This window comes from Marmota marmota, unplaced genomic scaffold (assembly GCF_001458135.2).
Source record: "Marmota marmota marmota unplaced genomic scaffold, marMar, whole genome shotgun sequence".
Lineage (NCBI taxonomy): Eukaryota > Metazoa > Chordata > Mammalia > Rodentia > Sciuridae > Marmota > Marmota marmota.
This window is the reverse complement of record NW_025999949.1, coordinates 17,616,435-17,639,750: the sequence shown is the minus strand read 5'-3', so window position 1 is coordinate 17,639,750 and position 23,316 is coordinate 17,616,435. Positions and strand designations below refer to the sequence as shown.

General features: G+C 39.9%; 1 protein-coding gene across 6 annotated transcripts in view; it reads left to right on the top strand.

Moving 5' to 3' along the window:
* Samd12 (sterile alpha motif domain containing 12) overlaps positions 1-23,316 on the top strand; it is a 384,995-nt gene that overhangs the window by 28,677 nt on the left and 333,002 nt on the right. For all 6 annotated transcript variants that reach the window (XM_048802057.1, XM_048802055.1, XM_048802054.1 and 3 more), the window contains exon 2: positions 11,390-11,568. In XM_048802057.1, the coding sequence (XP_048658014.1) occupies positions 11,390-11,568 (179 nt within the window). The remainder of the gene's footprint in view (positions 1-11,389; positions 11,569-23,316) is intronic.

Genomic DNA, 23,316 nt, shown 5'->3' with positions numbered 1-23,316 from the left:
AAAAAAAAAAAAAAAAAAAAAAAAAAAAAAAGAAAAGAAAAGAAAGCCCAAGAACCTACTATCATGTCATTCCTCTAGTTTCAAATTATTTAGATAATCTGCCTTTCCCTCCTGTTCAGTCTTCTTATTTGACTTATTTATAGTGTCCATTATTTTTATTTTTGGTGGGATGGATTGAGGGGAAAAAAGAGTAGATGGCATGCAGTGGAGGAAAGTATTATTCATTAAAAAAAAACTTTGTTCAGTTCATAAATATAGATAGATGTGTTTGGGCACAGGTTCACAAGATGGAATCTGTTTCTTTTAGTACCATGGTTAAAAACATTTTAAAGTCACCAGTGTAGACCATGTATTACTTATACAGTCTGTTACCAGAACCTCCTGTCTACAGTTTCAACAGAACCTCCAAGTATAACTGCTCATGTTTTCTCTTGTTGAATAAGAAAAGTTTATGTGCCTTAGAGATTGTCTGCTGATGCTGAAATACATAATTCAAGCAACATTGTAATGACTACTCCATTTAGATTATCTAGTCCTGGTATTATGGATAGGACAGGTGAATTTGATGTGGTGATTACACTTAAGTAGCTTTTGGGGAATGGATTTCCCTTATAACAAATATTTTACAAAGATGAAATTGTTTCTGTTGGCAAGCAAACCAGAGTAAGTGTGCATCATGTGGCTGAGGGAGGTCAATATCCTGATACAGGGGCATGTGGTTTGAACATCCGGGTAGGATGGACCATCATCTGGGTCCATTTCCAAGGGTCACACTATTCTTAGGGCAACCATTGGGCAAATTTGTAAAGACAAATGGGTATGTTTTATGGCTCTAGTCCTTCACTATCCCCATTATTTCTTCACATTGATGGAGTGTCTTCCTTCTCCCGGGCCCCTATTTGCATGAAAGAGAGGAGTTTTCCATTACTAGTTACTTAGACTTGCTGAGGATGTACATCTTATCATTTAATGCTGCTGAACTCTGTTGAAAGTTTGTATCTTAACCCTATTTTGTGTGGGGGGGTATTTACTTTTTTTAATCTATATATGACAGTAGAATGCATTACAATTCTTATTACACATATAGAGCACAATTTTTCATATCTCTGGTTGTATACACAGTATATTCACACCAATTCGTGTCTTCATACCTGTACTTTGGATAATAATGATCATCACATTCCACCATCATTAATAACCCCATGCCCCCTCCCTTCCCTTCTAACCCCTCTGCCCAATCTAGAGTTTGTCTATTCCTCCCATGCTCCTACTCCCTATCCCACTATGAACCAGCCTCCTTATATCAAAGAAAACATTCGGCATTTGGTTTTTTGGGATTGGCTAATTTCACGTACCATTATCTTCTCTAACTCCATCCATTTACCTGCAAATGCCATGATTTTATTCTCTTTTATTGCTGAGTAATATTCTATTGTGTATATATGCCATATTTTTTTATCCATTCATCTATTGAAGGGCATCTAGTTTGGTTCCACAGTTTAGCTATTGTAAATTGTGCTGCTATAAACATTGATGTGGCTGTGTCCCTGTAGTATGCTGTTTTTAAGTCCTTTAACCCTATTGTTTTGATAGGGAGAAAAGAACTTCTACCTGTATTTAGAGAGTTTAAGTTTTAGCATCTTATATGGAAAGCTGTATTTAGCTGACCAATGAGAGGTTAAAAATCATATTTTGGCTCTTTAGACCTTGACCCAAATAATAAAATTAAATACAAGTGAGCTCATTTAAATTTCCTGGAAATGGAGGAGTGTGGAACAAATCAGAGGCTAGTCATGCAAAGACCTGTGAGTTCTTCCTCAGTGTTGTTAGGGTGGACTGTGCTGGGTTCTACCAAATCTTGGTGTCCTCCAGGATGTGGTACACTCTACCCTAGATCAAGGGTCAGCAAGTATGTTATGTAGAAGGCCAGCCAGTAAACATTTCACTCATCAATGACCACATGGTCTCTGCCTCAGTTATTCACCACTGTAACCCCAAATTAGACATAGGTAACACATAAATAAGCATGGATGTGTTTCAATAAAACTTTATGAACACTGGAATTTGAATTTTGTACAATTCTCTTGTGTTACAAATATTCTCCTTTACATTTTCTCCTCAATCATTTAAAAATATGAACCCTATTTTTGAATAACAAGCCATATGGAAATGGGGAAGGCTGGATTTGGTTGATAGGACAGTTTTCTGACCTCTGTCCTGGCAGACGTTTTCTGGGTAGGTTCCTTTGCCCAAGGAGACATTACACTCCCTTTCTATTAATAAACCCAAGCCTGTGTTCCTTAGACAAACATTTCTGGTGCACTCTATATATTTTTCATATGAAAACATCAGTGATCTGATTGATTCTAATAAATATGTTTCCATTCATTCATACAAAAATTTTCATGAATGATCATGGCAATTTTGAGGGACACCAGAAGACCTCCAGCTGAATAAAGCTTTGCCCTCAGATCTTCACAGTGTCATCTGGATTGATTCCACCTCTAACGGTAATGTCTCTTAATAACAGCATATATTTATAATGGACCTCAACTTCTATCATTGATAGGAATTATGAAACCTGGGTTAAAATATTTTCCTAGGATATTAGTTTTCTTTTCTCCTTCTTTAAAAGCAAGCTAATTAATCATATTATCAGTTGAAATGGAATTATGTGGGCTGGGGATGTGGCTCAAGCGGTAGCGCGCTTGCCTGGCATGCGTGCGTCCCGGGTTCGATCCTCATTACCAAATACAAACAAAGATGTTGTGCCCGCCAAAAACTAAAAAATAAATATTAAAATTCTCTCTCTCTCTCTCTCTAAAAAAAAAGAAATGGAATTATGTGTCATTGTGCAATAGTTCATCTGAAAGTTGTGGAAGAACTCACTCACAATGGTTTAATAAGCAGACGATTACTTTTCTCATATAGTATCTGGTCCAGAGGTGGGCATTAAAGACAAAGTTTGAGTAGCCCAATGATGCTGGAGTCAATGTGGCTGTTAGTCATTTGACCTTCTCTCAAGGTACAGCCCAAAGGTTGCAAAATGTCTGGGGCCAGTCTGGACACCTGCAGTCAAGGTAGTAAAAGAGGGCAGGATGTATTAAGACCTGTTTTTGTCAGTTCCAGTACTACTTTTCCCCATCAAACTTCTTATGTTCTTAGGCAATGACCTGTTCTTATCCACTTTTAGGTTCAAGGAAGACTGGGAAATTCAGTATTTTCTTTGTAGCCCTATCGCAGGAGATGACTGAGACTATTAGGAATGTGTTGCCAATCAAAAGTGTCTGCTACAAAGAGTTGTAGACCTTTTGTGATGCTCAGATTACTTCTGCAGAGTCTCTTCTGAACTTGAATCCAGAATTTAATACATGAGCCATCTCCATTAAACAGATATTAGAGGGTCTTCTATATGTACATTATATGAAGGAGGTGTGAAAGGAGAACCATGTCCCACAGGACCTTCATCTCTTGCTAGATCTAGCAAGACATATACCTGAATCTTTAAACAAACCATCTCATTTCTAATAATGAATTATGGGGAATTGGAGTGTATTTGTTTCATTTAGTAATATTCCTTGGGTGCAGAATGTGTACAATTGTTTATCTAGGCTTTGCAGGTACACAGATGAATAAGACAGTCTGCTGTGCAGGTGGCAGTTAAGAAAATCAGTATTTGGGGGGACAGCACTATGATTCTGTTATTTAACATATTTTTGGTGAATTATACAATTATGTTAGAATCAATTATTATTCTTTTGAAAAAAGTACAAGTTATTCATAAGAAGACAGTGGCAATGAGTATGATTAAAAAGATATCTTTCATATCTATGCTCATCCTCTAAACAATAATTGGGTACCTACTGGAAGTTAGTTACTTGGCTACACCCTAGATCAGAAAAGCTCAATGATTAGTAAAGTGCTTCCATGGACTCCTAGTTATAGACTAGGTATACGTATTAATAAATATTTTCAATTCATGGTGCATACACATGGAGACACATTCAGATCCTCTAGTAAGAAAAAGAGGTAAATTATCAACATTGATTAGGAGGATATATTGGGTGCAAGATTAATTAAAGCTTTACAGTGAAAAAAAAAAAAAGCAAAAATATTTCCTGAAGGGTTTATCCATGCAAATCATCGAAGGACCAAGTATATCATATATAAAATAATCAGTTCTGTCTGAGCAGAGGTGCACTAAGCATTTCAGGTTGCTGGGAGAGGATTCTGCTTGGTGGGAGTGGAGGAACCATAGGTACAGGAGCCAGGTCATCTCGTGTGTTTGGTGGGAGTGTTTGCATACTTCCCTCTTCAAGGCAGAGCTTTATCAGAATAAAGGAACTTTTAACTTGAACACAGCTCCATCCCTTACTTCACAAGGGAGTTGTGAAGTGAGTGGGGATTGGAAGGACTGGAAAGTCACATGACTTGTTGGTGAGGAAGACCCACTTGTTCTCCCTGATGAATACAGTAGTGCTGGTGGATCCCTGGGCTCCTAGAGCATCATCGAGAAGAGGCACTTCCAGGCAGTCTGTTCCTGCAACTGTAACCAGCATCACATCCAAGGCCAGGCCCCGGGGGGCCCAGGATCACTTCTAGCAGTCAGAAGTTCTTTCTGCCATTAGGCTGGAACATGTTGTAGAAAAAAAAAAATTCTTTCCAGAAAAATCTCTAAAGTACTCTGATGCTGCTGAGATGTATTCTTCACACACACATAGCATGCTGTCTTGGGTGCTCATCCGTGTTGTATGCATTGAGATTTCATTCCTGTTTAAGGTGAACAAGATTTCATGGTATGCATCACATTTCGTTTATCCACCTTTCATATGTACAGAAGTACACACAAAAAAATTGTTGTAGCTGAAAATTACAAAGAGATCATTGATGAAAAAACAAACTTTTGAATAAAGATATCTTTGGAACTTGTCTTTCCATTTACTGAGACAATTGAGTGTTAAAATTCGAGGGAGTAGGTTTGTTTGTTTGTTTTTTGGTTTTGTTCTTAAAATTTTTGTTGGTTAAAATATACATAAAATATTATTCAAACCTGTTGTTACTTTTTTATACCTTTATTTAATTAATTTATTTTATATGGTGCTGAGGATCAAACCCTGTGCCTCTCACATGCTAGAGAAGCACTCTACAACTGAGCTACAATCCCAGCCTCATTCAAATCATTTTGTTTTGTTTTCTGGGTACTGGGAATTGAACTCAGGGGCACTCAGCCACTGAGCTACATCCCCAGCCCTATTTTGTATTTTATTTAGAGACAGGGTCTCACTGAGTTGCTTAGCATCTTGCTTTTTGCTGAGGCTGGCTTTGGACTCATGATCCTCCTGCCTCAGCCTCCCAAGCCACTGGGATTACAGGCATGAGCCACCACACCTGGCTCAAACTATTTTAAGTGTACCTTCCAGTGGCATTTATTACATTCACATTGTGTATAACCATCACTAATACCCATCTCCAAAGCCATTTCTTTATCTGAAACTGGAACACTACACACATAACTTCCAGATACCCCTCATTTTCTCATGCCCAAACCCTGGGTTAACTACTGTTCTATTTTCTCTCTATATGTGGATTTGTCTACTCTGAATTCCTTATATAAGAGGAATACTACAATATTTGTTTTTTTATGTCTGGCTTATTTCACTTTGGATGATGTCCTCAGTGTTCATCTATGTTGTAGTATGTTCAGGATTTCATTTCTGTTAAAGGCTAAGAAATATTTCATTGTATGTGTTTCAGTCAGGTTTTTCACTGCTATGACTAAGAGACCTAACTAGAACGACTTTACAGAGGAAATGTTTATTTGGGGGCTCATGATTTCAGAGGTCTCAATCCACAGACAGCATGCTCCATTCCTCGGGGCTTGAGGTGATGCAGAACATCATGGTGGAAGAGTGTAGTGGAAGCAGCTCACTTGATGTCAGAAAGCAGACAGAGAGGTCTCCACTTTCCAGATATAAATTTATACCCCAAACCATACGTCCATGTCCCACCTCCTCTAGCCACACTCTGATGTTTCAGCTACTGCTCAGTTAATCCCTATAGGGGGATTCATTCACTGATTGGGTCAAGAATCTCACAACCCAATCATTTCTTCTCTGAACCTTCTTGCATTGTCTCACAGGTGAGCTTTTGGGGAACACCTCACATCCAAACCATAACAGTTTATATGTTTATCTGTTCTTCCATTGATGGGCATTTGGGTTGTTTCTACCTTGTACTTAGAATACCTCCTATTTTTTTCCATACCTTCTCCCCATTAAATCAAACTCTCATACTTCCAACACTCTGCTCAAACTGATCTCTCTTCTTAAAAAGTTCTGCTCCACCCCAGTTCTACTTCCTTTTATTAGGAAACAAACACCTACACCCTTCATGTGTCAGCTCAGATCTCTTCCTTGGAAAGCCTTCTAGGAGTCTCTGGCTACCAGGTCAAGAACCTTTAGCCTGTACTGTCTCATGCTCACCATGCCCAGGTGCCTCAGCCTACTTAAATATTGAGAACGCCCACCAAATTGATCCACCTGCCTCCCCACCAGAGTTGTAAGCTCCTGGAGGGCAGTTACCATCTCCTACTCATTGCTTGGTCTCCACTCCACTTAAATGCCTATTACTCCAAGAACCTGGAGTAAAAGTCATTTAAGGAGAACCTGGCATGTAATAGGCATTTAAGGAACCTTTGATCCAATGCAGAATGAAACAGAAATCCCCTCTTCCCACAATCTTGCTTTATATCGGGAGGAACTTTCCTGCTAGTAAAAAATTGGTGCTCAAAAATGTCAGATATCTAAAACTGGGAGGCAGAATAATGATTTTTGTGGGGTGGGAGTACCAGGGATTGAACTCAGGGGCACTCAACCACTGAGCCCTATTTCGTGTTTTATTTAGAGACAGGGTCTCACTGAATTGCTTAGCACGTCACTTTGTGCTGAAGCTGGCTTTGAATTTGCAATCCTCCTGCCTCAGCCTCCTGAGCCACTGGAATTACAGGCAGAATGATGATTTTTGACTCCTGCACACACTGCCTTATTCTTCACAGAAATATCTTAATCCTCCATCACTATTCCCTCTGTGACTGCAAGCCCAGTAGTTGATTTAGGTTTTTGTGCTTAGACTTGGTTATTTAAAACTGTTTTTCACCCCCTTTGTTTTGTTTTCCCTGAAATTTCATGTCTCTAATGTTTTAAAACCAAGCAACTCTCCAATGGCTTCTTGTAGGGCGTGACCTTCTTGTCTTTGCTCATCATGTCAAAGATGCCCCCATCTCTTCTGTCCTCATCACTACACTTTCTTGTTTCCACTCTAGCTATTTACTCGATTTAGTGGGCTCAATCCCTCATGGGTCAACTTCAAAACCCTCTCCACATTCTCCTCATCTTCCCAGTCACTCTTGTGCCTACCAGAGTTCTAGTTCTTGAACTTGAACTGGCACTGCAGCTGAGTCAGGATCTGTACCTGAATTGCTTCCAGTGTGACTCAGTTCAAAGGTCACTAACATTAAATTCAGGGGGATAGTAGAGGATAGGAAAGGCAGCAGAATACAACAGACACTAGTATGGCAATATGTAAATCAGTGGATGTGTAACTGATGTGATTCTGCAATCTGTATACGGGGTAAAAATGGGAGTTCATAACCCACTTGAATCAAAGTGTGAAATATGATATATCAAGAACTATATAATGTTTTGAACAAGCAACAATAAAAATTAAAAAAAAAACAAAAACATTAAATTCATACAAATGTGGAATTAAATCCAAAACAGATTTTACAACATTGCTTTATAAACATCGAGGTAAAATATTTCACTGCAAGTGTGTGTAGTGTGTGTGTGTGTGTGTGTGTGTGTATTCTAGCCATTGTTTTGAGTTGTCATCTTGAAGGTGCCACCTTTTTTTATGTACAAAAAAAATTGGAAACCAGGTGCATGGCAGGTGGAACTGCGGAGTGATCACAGTGGGATGGAACCTCTTTTAGGGAAAGGGACCAGCATTGCCAGAGGTGAAGGAAGTATGTAAGTCTGCTTTGATGAAGGGTGATGGGGGAAGGGAAGAGGAGGTATTGGAAGTTACCAGCAGTTCCCTGGTATTCTTAGCCCCTGATTCTCAGGCAGAAAGCAATCAGGGTTAATACCGTTGAGAAAGATGAACAGCAGACATTTTTCTTTTCCTCTTTAATGTCTAAATCTTTCCCTTGCCAATCTGCCATCTCCCTACAGAAGCGCACCTTTTAAAATTAATCAAGATTTTGTATGTTTAATTGAATATGGATTGTAATTAGGCCACTCCTTGACTTGGAAAAACAGTGATTGACCTCATATTTTTACAGGTTTTGGCTACCAAGTTCTTTCCACCACTGCCTAATTTGGACATTGTAGTTTAGTTCCCTGGCATTGATTCTGCCCCGGCCCTATTGAGTATTGGCAATGTGTTTTGGAGAATTGTCCCTAGCTAAAGGTCAGTTGGTTTAGGAGTAACCCTGTCTTCACTGCCTGGGTTTTAGTTCAGTGATGATCAAGTGATTTACTCCTGGCCAATGAGAAAAGAAGCAATATTGGAGGAGGTTTAGGGAAAACAAGACCTTGATCAGACAGGCTGTCTTTGTTGCAAGATAAAAACCAGAGACTTGTAACTCTTGAGTACTCTAAGGGCCTCCAAGTCTAGGATAAAGGTGGTTCTCTGAGTAGCAACTTGAGAGAGATGGAAAAAAGAAAAATCCAAGGTTCTTCATGACACTATTGAGCCACAAATCAACCAACTCTACACTTGTGCTGTGACTGGACCTCCTGTAATGAAAACTAATATATTTTCTCACTGTTTGATCCAGTTTGAATTTGCTCATCTCTTACTTGAAATCATGTACATCCTAAATGATCCATGATCTTTATGACCTTCCATAGACACCTGTGTTGACTTTTATGGCCAGAACCTGCCTTGAGCCTCATTTCCCTTATCTGAGAAATTAATATAATTGAGTCACAGAGTTTTCCCCAAAGAAAACTTAAACTTGGCCAGCAAGTTTAACTTGAGGGAGGCCACACAAACTGATACATACTTAGTACTTAATGTGTACCACAAAGTAGGCTGATCTTTGGCTTTAAAAAACTTAGAGATCAGGAGAAGAGAAATTCACAGGTAATGTCTTTATGGTGGAAATAAGATCACATTGCAGAAGAACCACTGTACAATCCATTTTTATTTTAGCTCATTCTTATTTGGATTTCGTTTCAAGATCGTATTTGTTGGGTGCTTACTATTCCAGGAACATGACCTAACATGGGGAGGGTGGAAGAGTGGGATGAGAAAGGGGACAAAGAGAAAGAGTTTTTGAAGGATTTGCATGTAAGCCAACCCCTGAATGACAAGTAGGAATTAGGTGAAGAATAGGGAACAACATTCCAGGCAAGGAAATATGTATAAAGTCTAGGAGGAGAGAAGGAACTTGGTGAAGGGAAAAGGAGGCATGTGATAAGGAATAGCATGGTGGAAGATGGAAGTTGGAAAGATAAAAAGAAAGACAGATAATGAGGGCCTTTCTGGCCAAGTTTAAGATTTTGGAATTATAAAAGTGTGAAGCCAGACCATTAGGAAGTTTTAAGCAGAAGAGTCTTTCCCCACTTCCCTTCACAGTTAATTTTAATGGATCTTCAGGGTTGAGGAAGAGCTCTTGGATCAGTTTGGCAGATTGGACGTGAAAAGTGGGTAGTTTGGGCGAGGACGACAGTGGTGGTGGAGATGGTGGGAGCGATGGATCTGAGCAGCACTTTGGGTGCAGAGCTCCTGAATGTAGTGATTGAAGGAGAGGATGTGGTGAAGCATGGCGAGAGTGTCGTGTGCTGATTCTCCATGGCTCCTCAGTTTCTGTGCGCATAAATGGAGAAGACTGGAGAAAGCAATTTTTTTTGTACAATAACTAAAGTTCAGTTTAGATTATGTTAAGTTTGAGGCATCTGCCATGTGTTGACATAGAGACTGAGCAGCACTCATCAGGTCTGTCCAGGCTGGAGTGAAAATTGGAGTCACCTGCACATTCATTACATCAAGAGCCATGGGGAGAGATGGCCTCTGTTAAGGAGGAAGTGGAGAATGGAAGGGAAAGGTCCTACCTGACTTTGGGAAGCCTTCCCTCAAGGTGAAACATTCTTCAAAAGCCAGGGGAAGAGGAGGCCTGGGTACCCAAAATCCTCACCCAGGACTTTGAATCTTAGAAGATGGATAAGGGTGGTGAGGAAGAAGAATGGTGAGGAAGGAGGGGGTCAAAGATATTGGGTAAAATGAGATTACCAACAAATCAGTCTTGAGGGAGAGGGTGTGTGTGTGTGTGTGTGGTGGTATGTGTGTAAGTGTGTGTGTGTGAGGGGGGGGTGTTAAGTATTTGACCTTAAATTATCTGATGTCAAAGGGAAGGGGATGAGGATGGGAACTGAAATTTGAAGGGTTGGGGTCATACAGAGGCAAAATACTTTCTCATAGACCTCAAAACACACATTCCTGTCACATGAACTTGGACACACACACACACACACACACACACACACACAGAGTCATGTATGGTTCTTGTAACATTGACTGCTATTTCTTTGATAATACTGGGAACACAGGAGGAGATAAATACAGATTTGTTGAGTGAATAAATATCCCAGAAAATAAACTTTAGGTTTTGTTTGTGAGGGTATGCATGTTAAAGGATGTGGGGAGAGTAAGATAAAAAAATGGAAGCCACTGGGACTTGTCTCTGTTGATCTCTTCACTCTGTTTTTTTCCTTCTCTTTCCCATAGCAGTGATGACTGTTTTAAAAAATCACTAATTCTTTTTGCTGCCTCCTCTTAGCTTGTGAGTTTTTTGAGGATAGCTTCTGTCCTACTTAAGTGCATGGTTCCGGGACCTGCCCCAGGATTGGCACATAGTAAATGCTCATTAAATATTGGTTGACTGAAAGGAAGAGACTTAAGTGGATATTTGGAGAATACAGAAGATTCAGAAAGGGACAGGAATGAGCACTTTTCAGATGTAGGCAGAGATATAAGCTAAATGCAATAATTGAATATATTGGAAGCAGTCATGAAGCTGCCTAATTTGGGATTCTCATCAGAAATGTGAGGATTGATAACTTTTGGGATTCTCATCAGAAATGTGAGGATTGCTAACTTGCTCAACTTGCAACTGGTTGCACTTAAGTCTCCCTGATTTTCAAGCTCAGGGTTCCCTACTGCCCCATACTCCTTCCTCATTCTGTTACTTCCCACAGTTATCACACTACGTCTTAACTCTCAGATGTCTTTTTGCTTCCCATTTAGGCCTGATGAAATACTTTCTGTCTTGGACACTTTCTTTGTGTGAGTTGTTTTCTGAGTCCTATTTGTCCCTCTTTCCTAGCTCTCCACTGTGGTTTGAATCCACGGGGTATTGATCACCCTTCCCGTGCTGAAGGTATTAAACTGCAAATTGAAGGTGAAGGTGTGGAATCTCAATCCATTAAAAGCAAAAATTTCCAGAAGGTGCCTGACCAAAAAGGAACCCCCAAGCGACTGCAGGGAGAAGCTGAGACGCCTAAGGTAGGTAATAAGCCAGTTAACGAAGGTTTCTGAAGCTGCAGCTCCTGCAACTGCAGACTCCCTTGTGGTTCAGCCGCAGAGGAGACCCGATGCTACTCTCACTGAGCACTGTCATATCTTGGGTTAAAGGAGCACAGCATCTTGATATGTAATAATAAATGAAAATATTGACTGCCTTCCCTTTGGATGGAATTGAAACACATTTGTGGTCAGTCTAATAGTGAGGGGCTCTGAGCTATGGGTTATAGAGAAGGATGTCTTAGACTTGAAGCTGAAAGATTGACCTTCCTGGCTTAGAGTTAACCCTTCATGATGATGGGTAAATCATAGGACTCCCTGAGGCTCAGGCTCTGTATCTATAGAGTGGGAATCATAAACCTACCTCCTCAGGTTGAGTGGATCAGATGATTTTGTGCTAATGGAAGTGTTTTGTAAAAGCCCGAGTATGAGGGTCTTTTGCTGAAAAATTAATTATAATAACTGACATTTTATGAAATATATATGTTTGCAGGCACTGTTGGAAGGAATATTGATAGGTACTGGCTTATCTGTGTCCCAGAACCATCCTATGAGGTGGATGATAGTAAACAGATCCTTAATTAGTGGAAGACAAAATTGACCAATTTTGCTATAGGATACTTAGTTCTTTTTAGTCTTCTCTTTAAATGTAGGTACCAAAAAACTGACAAAATATGGATTGGTAAAGATACCAAAATGTGGGTTTTGAGGGTAGGTGATTCTTTGCAGAGGCCAGCCTCTTCTAAGAGCTACCTGTGTTGGAACTGGCACTATTTAGATTTTTGTCTGAAGTCGGTGAAGATGTTGGTACATAGTGTTGAAGGTGTTCCTTTCAGTTTTTCTGTTGGAAATTGAGGGAATTCGTCTTCACATAGCATTTGGTCTCTCCCTTCATGTAGTCCTTGCAGGAGAATTTCCTTTCATTGGTTTGTTGAGCAAATCCACACGTTCCAACCTTGGACAGCAAATGTAAGCACCCAAGAAATATCTTAAGTAGGAAGGTCACTTGGCTGTCCTCCAGTGACTCACTCCTGACTCCTCCACATAATGTGGTCCAAATTAAAATCACAATGAATTGTTTTACCTACATTTTTGAATAGGCGTTATTATTGCTCCCTTCTTGAGCTTGGATAATTAAAAACTGATGGCATTATCATGTATGTCTGTGTGGGTGTGTGGCAGGAAGTGGGGAATGATTAGTGAGGAAGATACTGCAGGGACTTTGCACTAGACTTCCTAGATGACAAGCTGTACCTCATAGGAAATGGCTGGTGATCATTCACGTTTGGTTTGTGAGCAGAGTTGGAAACAAGTGAACCAATGACATCTGAACTTGATCAATCTTTGGGGGCCACACAGAAGTCTTGAAAGAGCTAGGAAAACAAATGCCCTCAGGGTCTTCTTTGGCTAGGAAGATAAATACAATTTGTCTGAGTAAGATCCTTTCAAATGAATGGTTCAAATATTAAAAATCAGAGTGTCAAAGAAAAGTATGGATATTTAATTTTAATTCAACTTTAAACACTTCCAAATCATCTTTTTTATTTGCCCCCAAAATTGGCATATAAAAATTGATTCCAATCCAATATGACTTCATTACTCTTGAATTATTTTGAATATGTGATTTTATAGAATATTCTGATTTTTTGTATCACAGTTTTTTGTCTTGGTCTGTAGATCCCTTCATGGCTGATTTGTTGATAACATAATTCTTTGGTAATATAAAAGTTGAGGGACTGGGGTTGTAGCTCAGTGGTAGAGTGCTTGCATCGCATACATGAGGCACTGGGTTTGATCCTCAATACTATATAAAAATTGTTTATTGATATTGTGTCCCCAGAAAAGTGTTTAAAAATATATACACGTAAAAGTTGATAATAAACCTTTCTTTAGGAATGGACCACATATTAGAAAGAAGCCAGATTCACTTTGTCCAAATTATCTATAATAAAACCCCCTAGGAGAGATGGAAGACTTTGGGGTCTTCACATGAATGTCATATTGATGGCTGAATAGACTAGAAACTTTGGTAAAACTCAGACAAGGTAATTGCCCATTTCTTATGGAGAACTAGATGGCAAATGTAGTTGCTGGGGAGACAGAATTGGAAGCACCCTCTGGGATTACTGTGGGCTCTGTCAGCATTACACACCCTGAAGTTTCTGTCCTGTAGACAATGTGAGCTTGTTTTGCGCATGTGCAAACATATTTACATTTTCTCTTCTGTCCCATTTAGAGGGCTAGTGGGGTTTGAGGCACCTTCTTTCCTTTTGAGTGGGAAATTTAATCTCTAGTAATTTGATCTATTCTAAACTTAAGTTAAAAAAAAAACTGTGGCTAGAAGTGCATGCATTTAAAGCTAATCAGTCATGTAAATTGGTACAGTTTTTCTAGAGAACAGTCTGAATGGCAGTTATTAAAATTTTAAATGTATGTAATTTTGGGGCCAGTAAATCCCTCTCTAGGTACTCATGCTAAGGAATTAATCATCAGATACTCAAGATGGCTGCAGGAGAACAGTCACTGTGAGCTGTTTGTGATTGTGCATGATGTGGAGTTACACTGGTCGTGTATTCCTGTATGAACATATGAAAGTTATGTCCAATTCATTCTATTGCCTTTACCATCCTTCCCCTTTGTCTAATCTAGTGAATTTCTATTCTCTCTGACCCCCCCCCACCCCCTGCCACACTTGCTGCTTATTGTGAGTTAGCATCCACATATCAGAACATTTAGCAAATGTTTTTTGGGGATTGGCTCATTTCACTTAGAATGATATTCTCTAGTTCCATCCACTTACTGGCAAATGCCATGATTTCATTCTTCTTTATGGCTCAGTAATATTCCATTGTGTATATCTACTGCATTTTCTTTATCCATTCATCTGTTGAAGGATACCTAGATTGGTTCCATAGCTTAGTTATTGTAAATTGAGCTGTAATAAATGCTGATGTGGCAGCCTCACTATAGTATGCTGATTTTAAGTCCTTTGGGTATATGCCGAGGAGTGGGATAACTGTGTCAAATGGTGGTTCCATTCCAAGTTTTCTGAGGAATCTCCACACTGCTTTCCAGAGTGATTGCACCAATCTGCTGAGCCACCAGCAATGTATGAGTGTCCTTTTCCCCCACATCCTCACCAACATTTATTGTTACATGTATTCTTGATAATTGCCATTCTGACTGGAGTGAGATGAAATCTCAGTATAGTTTTTTTTTATTTATATATGACAGCAGAATGCATTACAATTCTTATTACACATGTAAGCACAATTTTTTATATCTCTGGTTGTATACACAGTATATTCACACTAATCCGTGTCTTTATACCTGTACTTTGGATAATAATGATCATCACATTCCACTATCATTAATAGGCCCATGCCCCCCTCCCTTTCCCTCCAACCCCTCTGCCTTATCTAGAGTTCGTCTATTCCTCCCATGCTCCCGCTCCCTATCCCACTATGAGTCAACCTCCTTATATCAAAGAAAACATTTGGCATTTGTTTTGGGGGGATTGACTAACTTCACTTAGCATTAAATGTGATTGATCAACAAATATATGAAAAATGCTCAACATCTCTAGCAATTAGAGAAATGCAAATTAAAACTACACTGAATTGCTAAAGATGTTGAACATGTTTTCATATATTTGTTGACCAATCACATTTCTTCTTCTGTGAAGTGTCTATTCAGTTCCCATGCCCATTTATTGATTGGTGTGTGTGTGTGTGTATGTGTGTATGTGTGTGTGTATGTATGTGTTGATGTTTTTTAAGTTCTTTATATATCCTAGAGATTAATGCTGTATCTGGTGCAGGTGGCAAAGATTTGTCTCCCATTTTGTAGGCTTTCTCTTCACGTTCTTGATTGTTTTCTTTGCTGTGAAGAAGCTTTTTAGTTTGATACCAGCCCCATTTATTGATTCTTGATTTTAATCCTAAGACTTTAGGAGTCTCATTGAGGAAATTATTTCCTGACATGATGCAGAGTTATGCCTACTTTTTCTTCTAGTGGGCAGAGGGTCTCTGATCTAATGCCTATGTCTTTGATCCACTTTGAGTTGAGTTTTATGTAGGGTGAGAGACAGGAGTCTAATTTCATTTTGCAACATATGGATTTCTAGTTTTCCCAGTGCCATTTGTTGAAGAGACTATCTTTTCTCCAGTGTATGTTTATGGAACCTTTTGCCGCAGTCTGGCTGGGCACAAATCACGAGCCACTGAAGCAGGAACAAACTTTATTTTTAAACTGCAGGAAAACACTTCACACAGCTCCCGGGGAATCCTCCCGAACGCCACGAGGCTTGTCCAGGAACCCCCAGCCGGAAATATCTCTCCCGGAAATCCCTCCTCCTGCACTTCCCTAACCAATGGGAACTCTCGGGGAATCCCCGGAAATCCCCACGAGAACTCCAAAATAGTGCGAGAACTCAAATGTTGTGGCAGAGGCGGATAGTAATGCCTCGCCTGTCAATCAATACTGTTGGCAAAATGCCAGGGGCCATACAGACTCGGCGGTGGCTCTCAGCAACCTTTGTCAAGTATGAGATAACTGAATTTAGGTGGGTGTGTCTGTGTCTTCTATTCTAGGGCACAGCTTTTTTTGCCTCTGATCCACATGGGGCATGCACAGCTGCCACAGGTGAGAGTTGAAGTAAGGGTGTGTCTCTGTATCAGAGAAGGTACAGCCTCTTTCCCAGCAACCTTTTGTACCATTCTAGTCATGTGGGCTTAATGCCAAGTCACAGGTTCTGCAGACCACATGGAGTTCCACATTACAATTTCCAAGAAAACAACCCTGTGGGAGACAGGTCCTTCCTAGACAGGCCCAACCCTGAGGTTTACTAACCCTTTACTTACACAGCACTTTGGAGAAGACTGCTAGGAATGGTGCTTTAGCACAGGTAGAACTTGACCTGTGCTATAAAGTATGGGTAGAATTCAAAAACATAGCACCAAGAATAGAAGGTACCCTTAGCAATGATGCGTAAGCATCGTGATCCAAGGTGAGGCAGTGGATTGGTCAGGTTCTCTTAGAGTCAGTGTTTATGTTGTAGAAATTGAAGCCATATCAGTTGGCTGGGGGCAAGCTGTATGGGATTTGGATGTCTAAACAAAGAACATAGATTTACTTTCTACCAGCATTGTCCAATATGATAGCCACTAGCCATACATGGCTTTTAAATTTATTAAGTTGAATAATATGAAAAAAATCATTTCTGTGATTATCCCAGTGACTTTTTAGGAGCTTAGATAACACATATGTCTAGGGCATACATGTTTTGGACAGTGTGGACATGACCCTTGTGGCAGAAAATTCTGTTGGATGACAAGCTCTAATTTGGAAAAATTGTTGAAATTTGTTGAGTCCAGGAATAATATGAAAAATGAAATTGTGTTGACATTCTCTCTGACCCTTGTCCTTGGGCCTGGGTGGACATATGCTTCAGTCATAAAAAAAAAATTGTTAAAATATTCAGGAGTTTGGTTTGAAAGTCATGTTCCTAAATGCTTGGATGGTTGGAATTTGAGTTTCCATGGCAACTCTGGCTATGGAACCACATCAGCCCATCAGTAGGCAGGATCCTGGCTATTCCCCATCCTGGAATTCTGGGCTATGTTATCACAAGTGACCTAAACACAGCATTAGGAAATTAGAAGCTGTGTATTTCTGAAATTTCTAGGCGTTTATATAAGAAAACGTATCTATATGTATTTTTATGCATTTCCAACAAAGGTTTCATAAAGCTAATAATCCTGATTTTCCCTGCCATGATATTAATTCCAGGCAGGACCCAAGCTCTTTGTCCCTCAAATTTGTATTTCTGCTTCACACTTTTTATTTATAAAATCTGCATTTCCATTTTACAGCTGAGAAACCCAAGAATTTAAATGACTCCTCAGTTCTCAGTTTCTGGCTAATAACTAGAGGAAGATGGAACCCAAACCTAACTCAAATAGCTCTAAATCCAGGGCTTTTATTCCCCTAACAATAAATGAACAAATGATTTATATGAAAAGAAAATATAGTCTGTTACACTGAGAATCTGGCCAACGAGGCAAAAGAAGAGGTTAAAACGCTGCGTGTATTCTTTACTCCTCCGAGGGAAACACAGCAAATCTTGATTGCTGTATTATATAAGGGAGAAACAATGCCAGCATCGAAAACAGTGAATAACTGCCCGCACTTGCCTTGGGATACATCATGTGAATCTTTGGCAGTCGATCGCCTTTTCTCATTAGGCTGATATTAGATGTAGTTTGTATTTCTTTGGCACAGAGTTAAAGGAGCTGGCCTAGAACTTGGTGCTGGAGGCAGAAGGAGAGAGCCTGGTGTTTTGGACAAGCCACAGGCAGACAAATTAACTTGACTGCAGGGCAACTGGTGGACGTTTGTAACAATGAGCAGGAGCCATTAATCTGGGATTAAAATAGAAAGCTAAAAGAACTTGGACTTGGGTTAAAAGATGAAGCGTGGATTGTACTTAACCTTGATCAAATTACATTGCTCAGCTGCCTCTGAGAAGGTCCGTGGCAGTTTGGGGATACAATGATCTCATTCTTGGCTATCTGTATTTCTTGGCTCAAGGAACAAGTGTCTCCAAACAAAGCTGCCAACCCAATATAATGTCACCAATGATGGGAAAGGACATAATGCATGAGGAACATAATGAGTACAAATTTTAAGGATTGTCATAAGGGTCAGAACAAGAGAGGAAAGCAAGAATGACTTCATACAGAGTGAGTTCCAGGGCCCCAATATTTCTACAATGGGCACTCGAACAGATCTCATAAGAAATTACAGTAAACTCACATGAGAAGATGTAAGCTTTTATTATAAATGTGATAAATTCTGAAAAGTGTGACAACACATAGGGTGTTTCTGAACCATAGATTCATGGTATGATCAACAAAGAAGAAAACCTAGGGAGCATCTGACAATCTCACTCATTTACAGACTTAGAAAAAATGGCTCTTCCAAGATCTCGAGGCAAAAATGTCTTTTCCAAGACCTTGAGGCTGTCAGAATACCCTAAAACAGTTGTTGTTGTTGTTGTTGTTGTTGTTCTTCTTCTTCTTCTTCTTTCTCCTTTCTTCTTCTTTCTTCTTCTTCGGATTGAACCCAGGAACATTCAACCACTAAGCCACATCCCCAGCCCTATTTATATTTTATTTAGAGACAAGGTCTGGCTAAGTAGCTTAGGGCCTTGCTAGGTTACTGAGGCTGGCTTTGAACTTGTGATCCTCCAGTCTCATCCTCCTGAGTCACTGAGATTACAGGAGTGTGCTACTATGCCCTGCTAAAACCCAGTTATTCTAATACATAACCACTGCTTTCCACTTTTCTTTGCCTATGCAACTATATGTAATAAGCGATTGGAGCCATTGGTTTATGGTACTTTTCTGGTGAATGGAGACTATAGTGTGTGCCATTTGAGGATGCAAAATGGGGTGGAGCCCTTGAGACTCGGTAGATCACAGGGTCCAGTTCTAATTCCACTGACAATTTTGACACAGCACAGATAGGCCTCTGGAGAAAAAGGCGTTTGAGTTCTAGAGATGGCTTGTCTATTAGCACTCTGCTCAAATGTTCTATTTCAGCCAGAAACTCTGAATCTCCATGTGTAAAACCCTTCCTAACATGGCAGCAGTTAGAGAGTCATAACAGAATTGATTGACATAATTCAAAACTCATGCATCTAGATGACGACAACTTGTTCAACTTAGACTCGAGGAGGACAGAGATGAACATAGGTTGCACTCATTGAGCTCATTCTGCAGTTATAATGAAGAGTCTCTCAATCCTTGACAAGGGGATTTTGGAAATGCCTTGTCCCATCCAGCCAGGTGAAGGACATAGAGCACATAATACAGAACCACATAGAAAAGGACGAGTCAGGGCAAGATGAATAGTGGAGGGTGGTCTTTGCAAGAAGGCAAGGTTTGGTCTTTGCCTACACCTGTAGCAAGAGGGCTGATACTAGTTCCTAGTGAGGGGTTTGATGGTTCAACAAATACACATCTGTAACATAGAATTTATTCTCTCTCTCCAGTCTCTTGTTCCTGTTCTCACTCTATCTTGACATGTATCTACTAATATATCTTCTTTGTAAAGTGCGTATTGTTTAGTAAGAGTTTCAAGAAATTCTTTGTGTTGGCTTTTGCTAAGAGCATGCATTATAGTTGCTGCTCAAGTTGTGACTATTTGGATTCTGGTGACCATTTAGAACAGGTTTGCAAACTTATTCTGTAAAGGGCCAGACAGTAAACAGTCCAGCATGGTGGGTGTTGATAGCCCAAGTGGCTTTGAGGAGGCAGCTGCATTTCATTGAGATGCTAAGTTTAGATGGGCAGCTGCATGTCCTCACTGTGTCATATCACCTTGGCTCTGCCTCAGAATGGCAGATCAGAGATGCTGGACTGCTATCCAGTGGTACTAAGAACTGTGTGGAGAAGGGGAGTGGAGGGCGGGGAGGTACTTGAAACTGTGTTAAGAAACACCTGCTTTTTATTCTGCTCTATAGATATGCAAATGGCCATAACTTCTGTTCTGTTGGTATATAGCTTGCCAAATGTTTATAGTTGTAAAGAAACATTATAATAAGTAATAATTTTAAACTGCCCTACATCACTGTTACATGGAGAAAGAAAGATTTCACAATAATGACTAAACTTTGGAAATAAGAGACTGTTAGGTTGAATTGGCATAGACTACTCCATTGTTCAGAGGTGGATTGGTCAGTTGTCAAGGAGCCATGTTCATTGATTCTTCTCCGTTATACTGTGGAATCCATGCATGACCTGCCTCTGCTGCCATCAGCTGGGCTCCCACTTCCATGGAGCTCAGGAACAGCCTCTTAACGGGGTTCCACTTCACTCTTGCCCTCCTGTGATTCCCTTTCCCGCACAGCAGTCATGAATCAGGCAATGCCACTCACCTGCTTAGCATGCGTAATGGTTTCTCAGAGTGCTTCAAATAAAAATCCAGATTTGTTATCATGATTGATAAGAAATTAAGATATCTTGTGCCCTTTTGCCTCCTACCAGGTTCTTTGAGCTCCAGACATACATGCCTTTCAGTTTCTTGAATATGCTCAGCTCATTCTCTCTGGAGCTGGTGGGGACTGCCATCCCTTCTGCCTGTGTTCTCTCCCTGGTCTTTGTGCAGCTTGTTCTAGATCCTGGACCGACAGTGTCGACAGTGTCTCTCCTGGAGGACTGCCATGACCACACTAACTACCTTTGCCCCAGCTACTCTGACATCACTCAGTTTCATATTCCTCAAAGAACTTCTTTCTGTCTGAAATCCTGTTTGTTTTCTTTCTGTCCACTGGAATTTAAACTCCTTGAGAGTGGTTTTCTTGTCTATCTTATTCACTGCTCAAACATCAGTGCCTACTAATGTGTCCAGCACATAATTAACGTGGGATTTTTGATAAGTGAGTAAGTCAGTTTCTGTGTCCCAAAACTCCTTGCCTCATAGTTATTTCATTATTTTCAGTTTCTCCACAAGTGAGCAGAAGATAAATCTCACTGGGTGCTATCATGGTTGACCTTATCAGTACTTTTCTGTACTGGCAGGTACAGGTGGTTCATCACCCACGTGATGGACAAGGGATTCTTCCATAGCTGCCACTTTATTACCATTCATCCTCGAAATTCTAACTGACCCTTCAGGCCAGGCAGATATCGGGTCACAGTTGATGCAGGCATCCCTTCCTTTGTTCAGATAGTCTCCAGCCTTCGCTTGTATATGTTTTGCCAAGATTTCAGATGCCAAGAAGGATCCTTCAGCCTTACCTCAGTGACATTCAGTGAGAGTGCAGCTGACTTCCCTGAAGCCTCCTCTATCTTCCTGATCTAATCCAAACGTGAGAGACATGGAAAGCAATTTCTCTTCTTTAGGAATTCCCACTTAAACCAAAAAAATCAGACCACCAGTTACACAGGCTTAAACCTCCAACATTCTTACCAGGAATGTATGAACAGTTCCAACCGTACCCTTAGACAAACACTGTTTTAGCTTGAACTGCCTTAACAAAGTTCCATAGACTGGTGGCTTTAGTGGAAGATGCAGACATTTCTTGCAGTTCTGAAAGATGGTTCTGAAGTCTAAGTTCAAGGTGCTGGCTTATCTGTTCCAGTGAGGATCCCCTTCCTGACTTGCAGATGGCCACCTTTTGCTTTGTCCTCATTTGGCAGACACCCTTTTTTTATGAGAATGCCAATCCCATTCTGACCTCATCTAAACCAGTTGCATCCCAAAGGCATCCAATTTCACCATCCCATCAGGGGTTAGGGCAAAGTGTGAAATTTATATGGCACAAACATTGAGTCCTTGATGTATGCCAGCTGTGCATTTTGGTCAAAAGCCAACTGTCTTTGAGCATTAAATCATTATTTGACTGAAGTTGAATATCACCATCATAAAATGAATGTTTGACATATAATAATAAATATGAGATATTAATAAGAATACCTATTTAGTACAACTTAATAAAATTAGACCAAGCAGATTTTTTTTAATCTGGCATTATGGAGCAGTGGTAATAATTTCTCAAAGCTGTCAGCTCCTGTGGTTTTTCTGTTATACATTTATGATACTGAAAATATGCCCTTTTCCGACTGAGGTCAACAAAGGAGCAGAATAGACTTTTTGTCAAGCTCTGTGATTACCATAGTAGTGCCAATGGTGATATCCCCCCCAGTCATTAACCTTTCTATCTTTCCAATAATAACTGACTAAAGATTCAACTCCTAGACTTGCCATCTTGGCTGATGGTCATGATACGGTTTCATTGAAACAATCCCATAAACTAAAGCTTTGGGCTGTTGGAAAAGATGCTTTTTAAAAATTCTCAAAAATAAGTTTCATTTTATTGCTATCCCTTGTAGGGTTGTCTTTTCCCCTTAAAGGGCAGCATTTTCAAAATATTTATTATAAAACATGATTTTTAATTAAAAAATCAAAATCATTGTATAAGATTATACCATTCCTCTGCACAGGATCTGCTGTTCCTACCCATTTCACTCGATTAAAAGCCAAAGTCCTTCCAGTGTCCTTCCAGACCCTGTGTGATCTGTCTCCTGACAAGTCACACATGTTACCTGCTACTGGGCTCTTCATGCTCAGGCTGCTCCTGGCTCAAACCAGGCACCTGCTCAGCTCAGAGCCTTTGTCTTGGCTGCCCCCTCTGCCTAGAATCCACACTCTTTCCTCCTGATCCCTGCTGCGGTGTAACCTCCTCATGAGACAATTCTAGGGGAGTGACCTCTTTCCCAAAGCCCTGATCACTTGACTCTGTCCTATTATTGTCCTCCACCCCATGCCTGCATTACTCTTAAAAACAAAACAATGTATAATTTCTTTATTATTATTTAATATAAAATAGAGGGTGAACTCTGATGGACACCCCTCCATGACTCACAACCATGCCTACTCTATTGTTTGGATGAATCCTTATAATAATCAATACACATTTATTCTCTAGTTTGCTGATAAACCCTTTTTATTTCTTTTTTAAAAAATTTTTTTTAGTTATACATGGACACAATATCTTTATTTTATTTTATTTATTTTTATGTGGTGTTGAGGATTGAATCCAGTGCCTCACATGTGTGAGGCAAGCTTTCTGCCACTGAGCCCCAACCCAGACCTAAACTTTTAAAATATAAAACAAACTGGGAGAATGTTGCTCATATATATATATATATATATATATATATG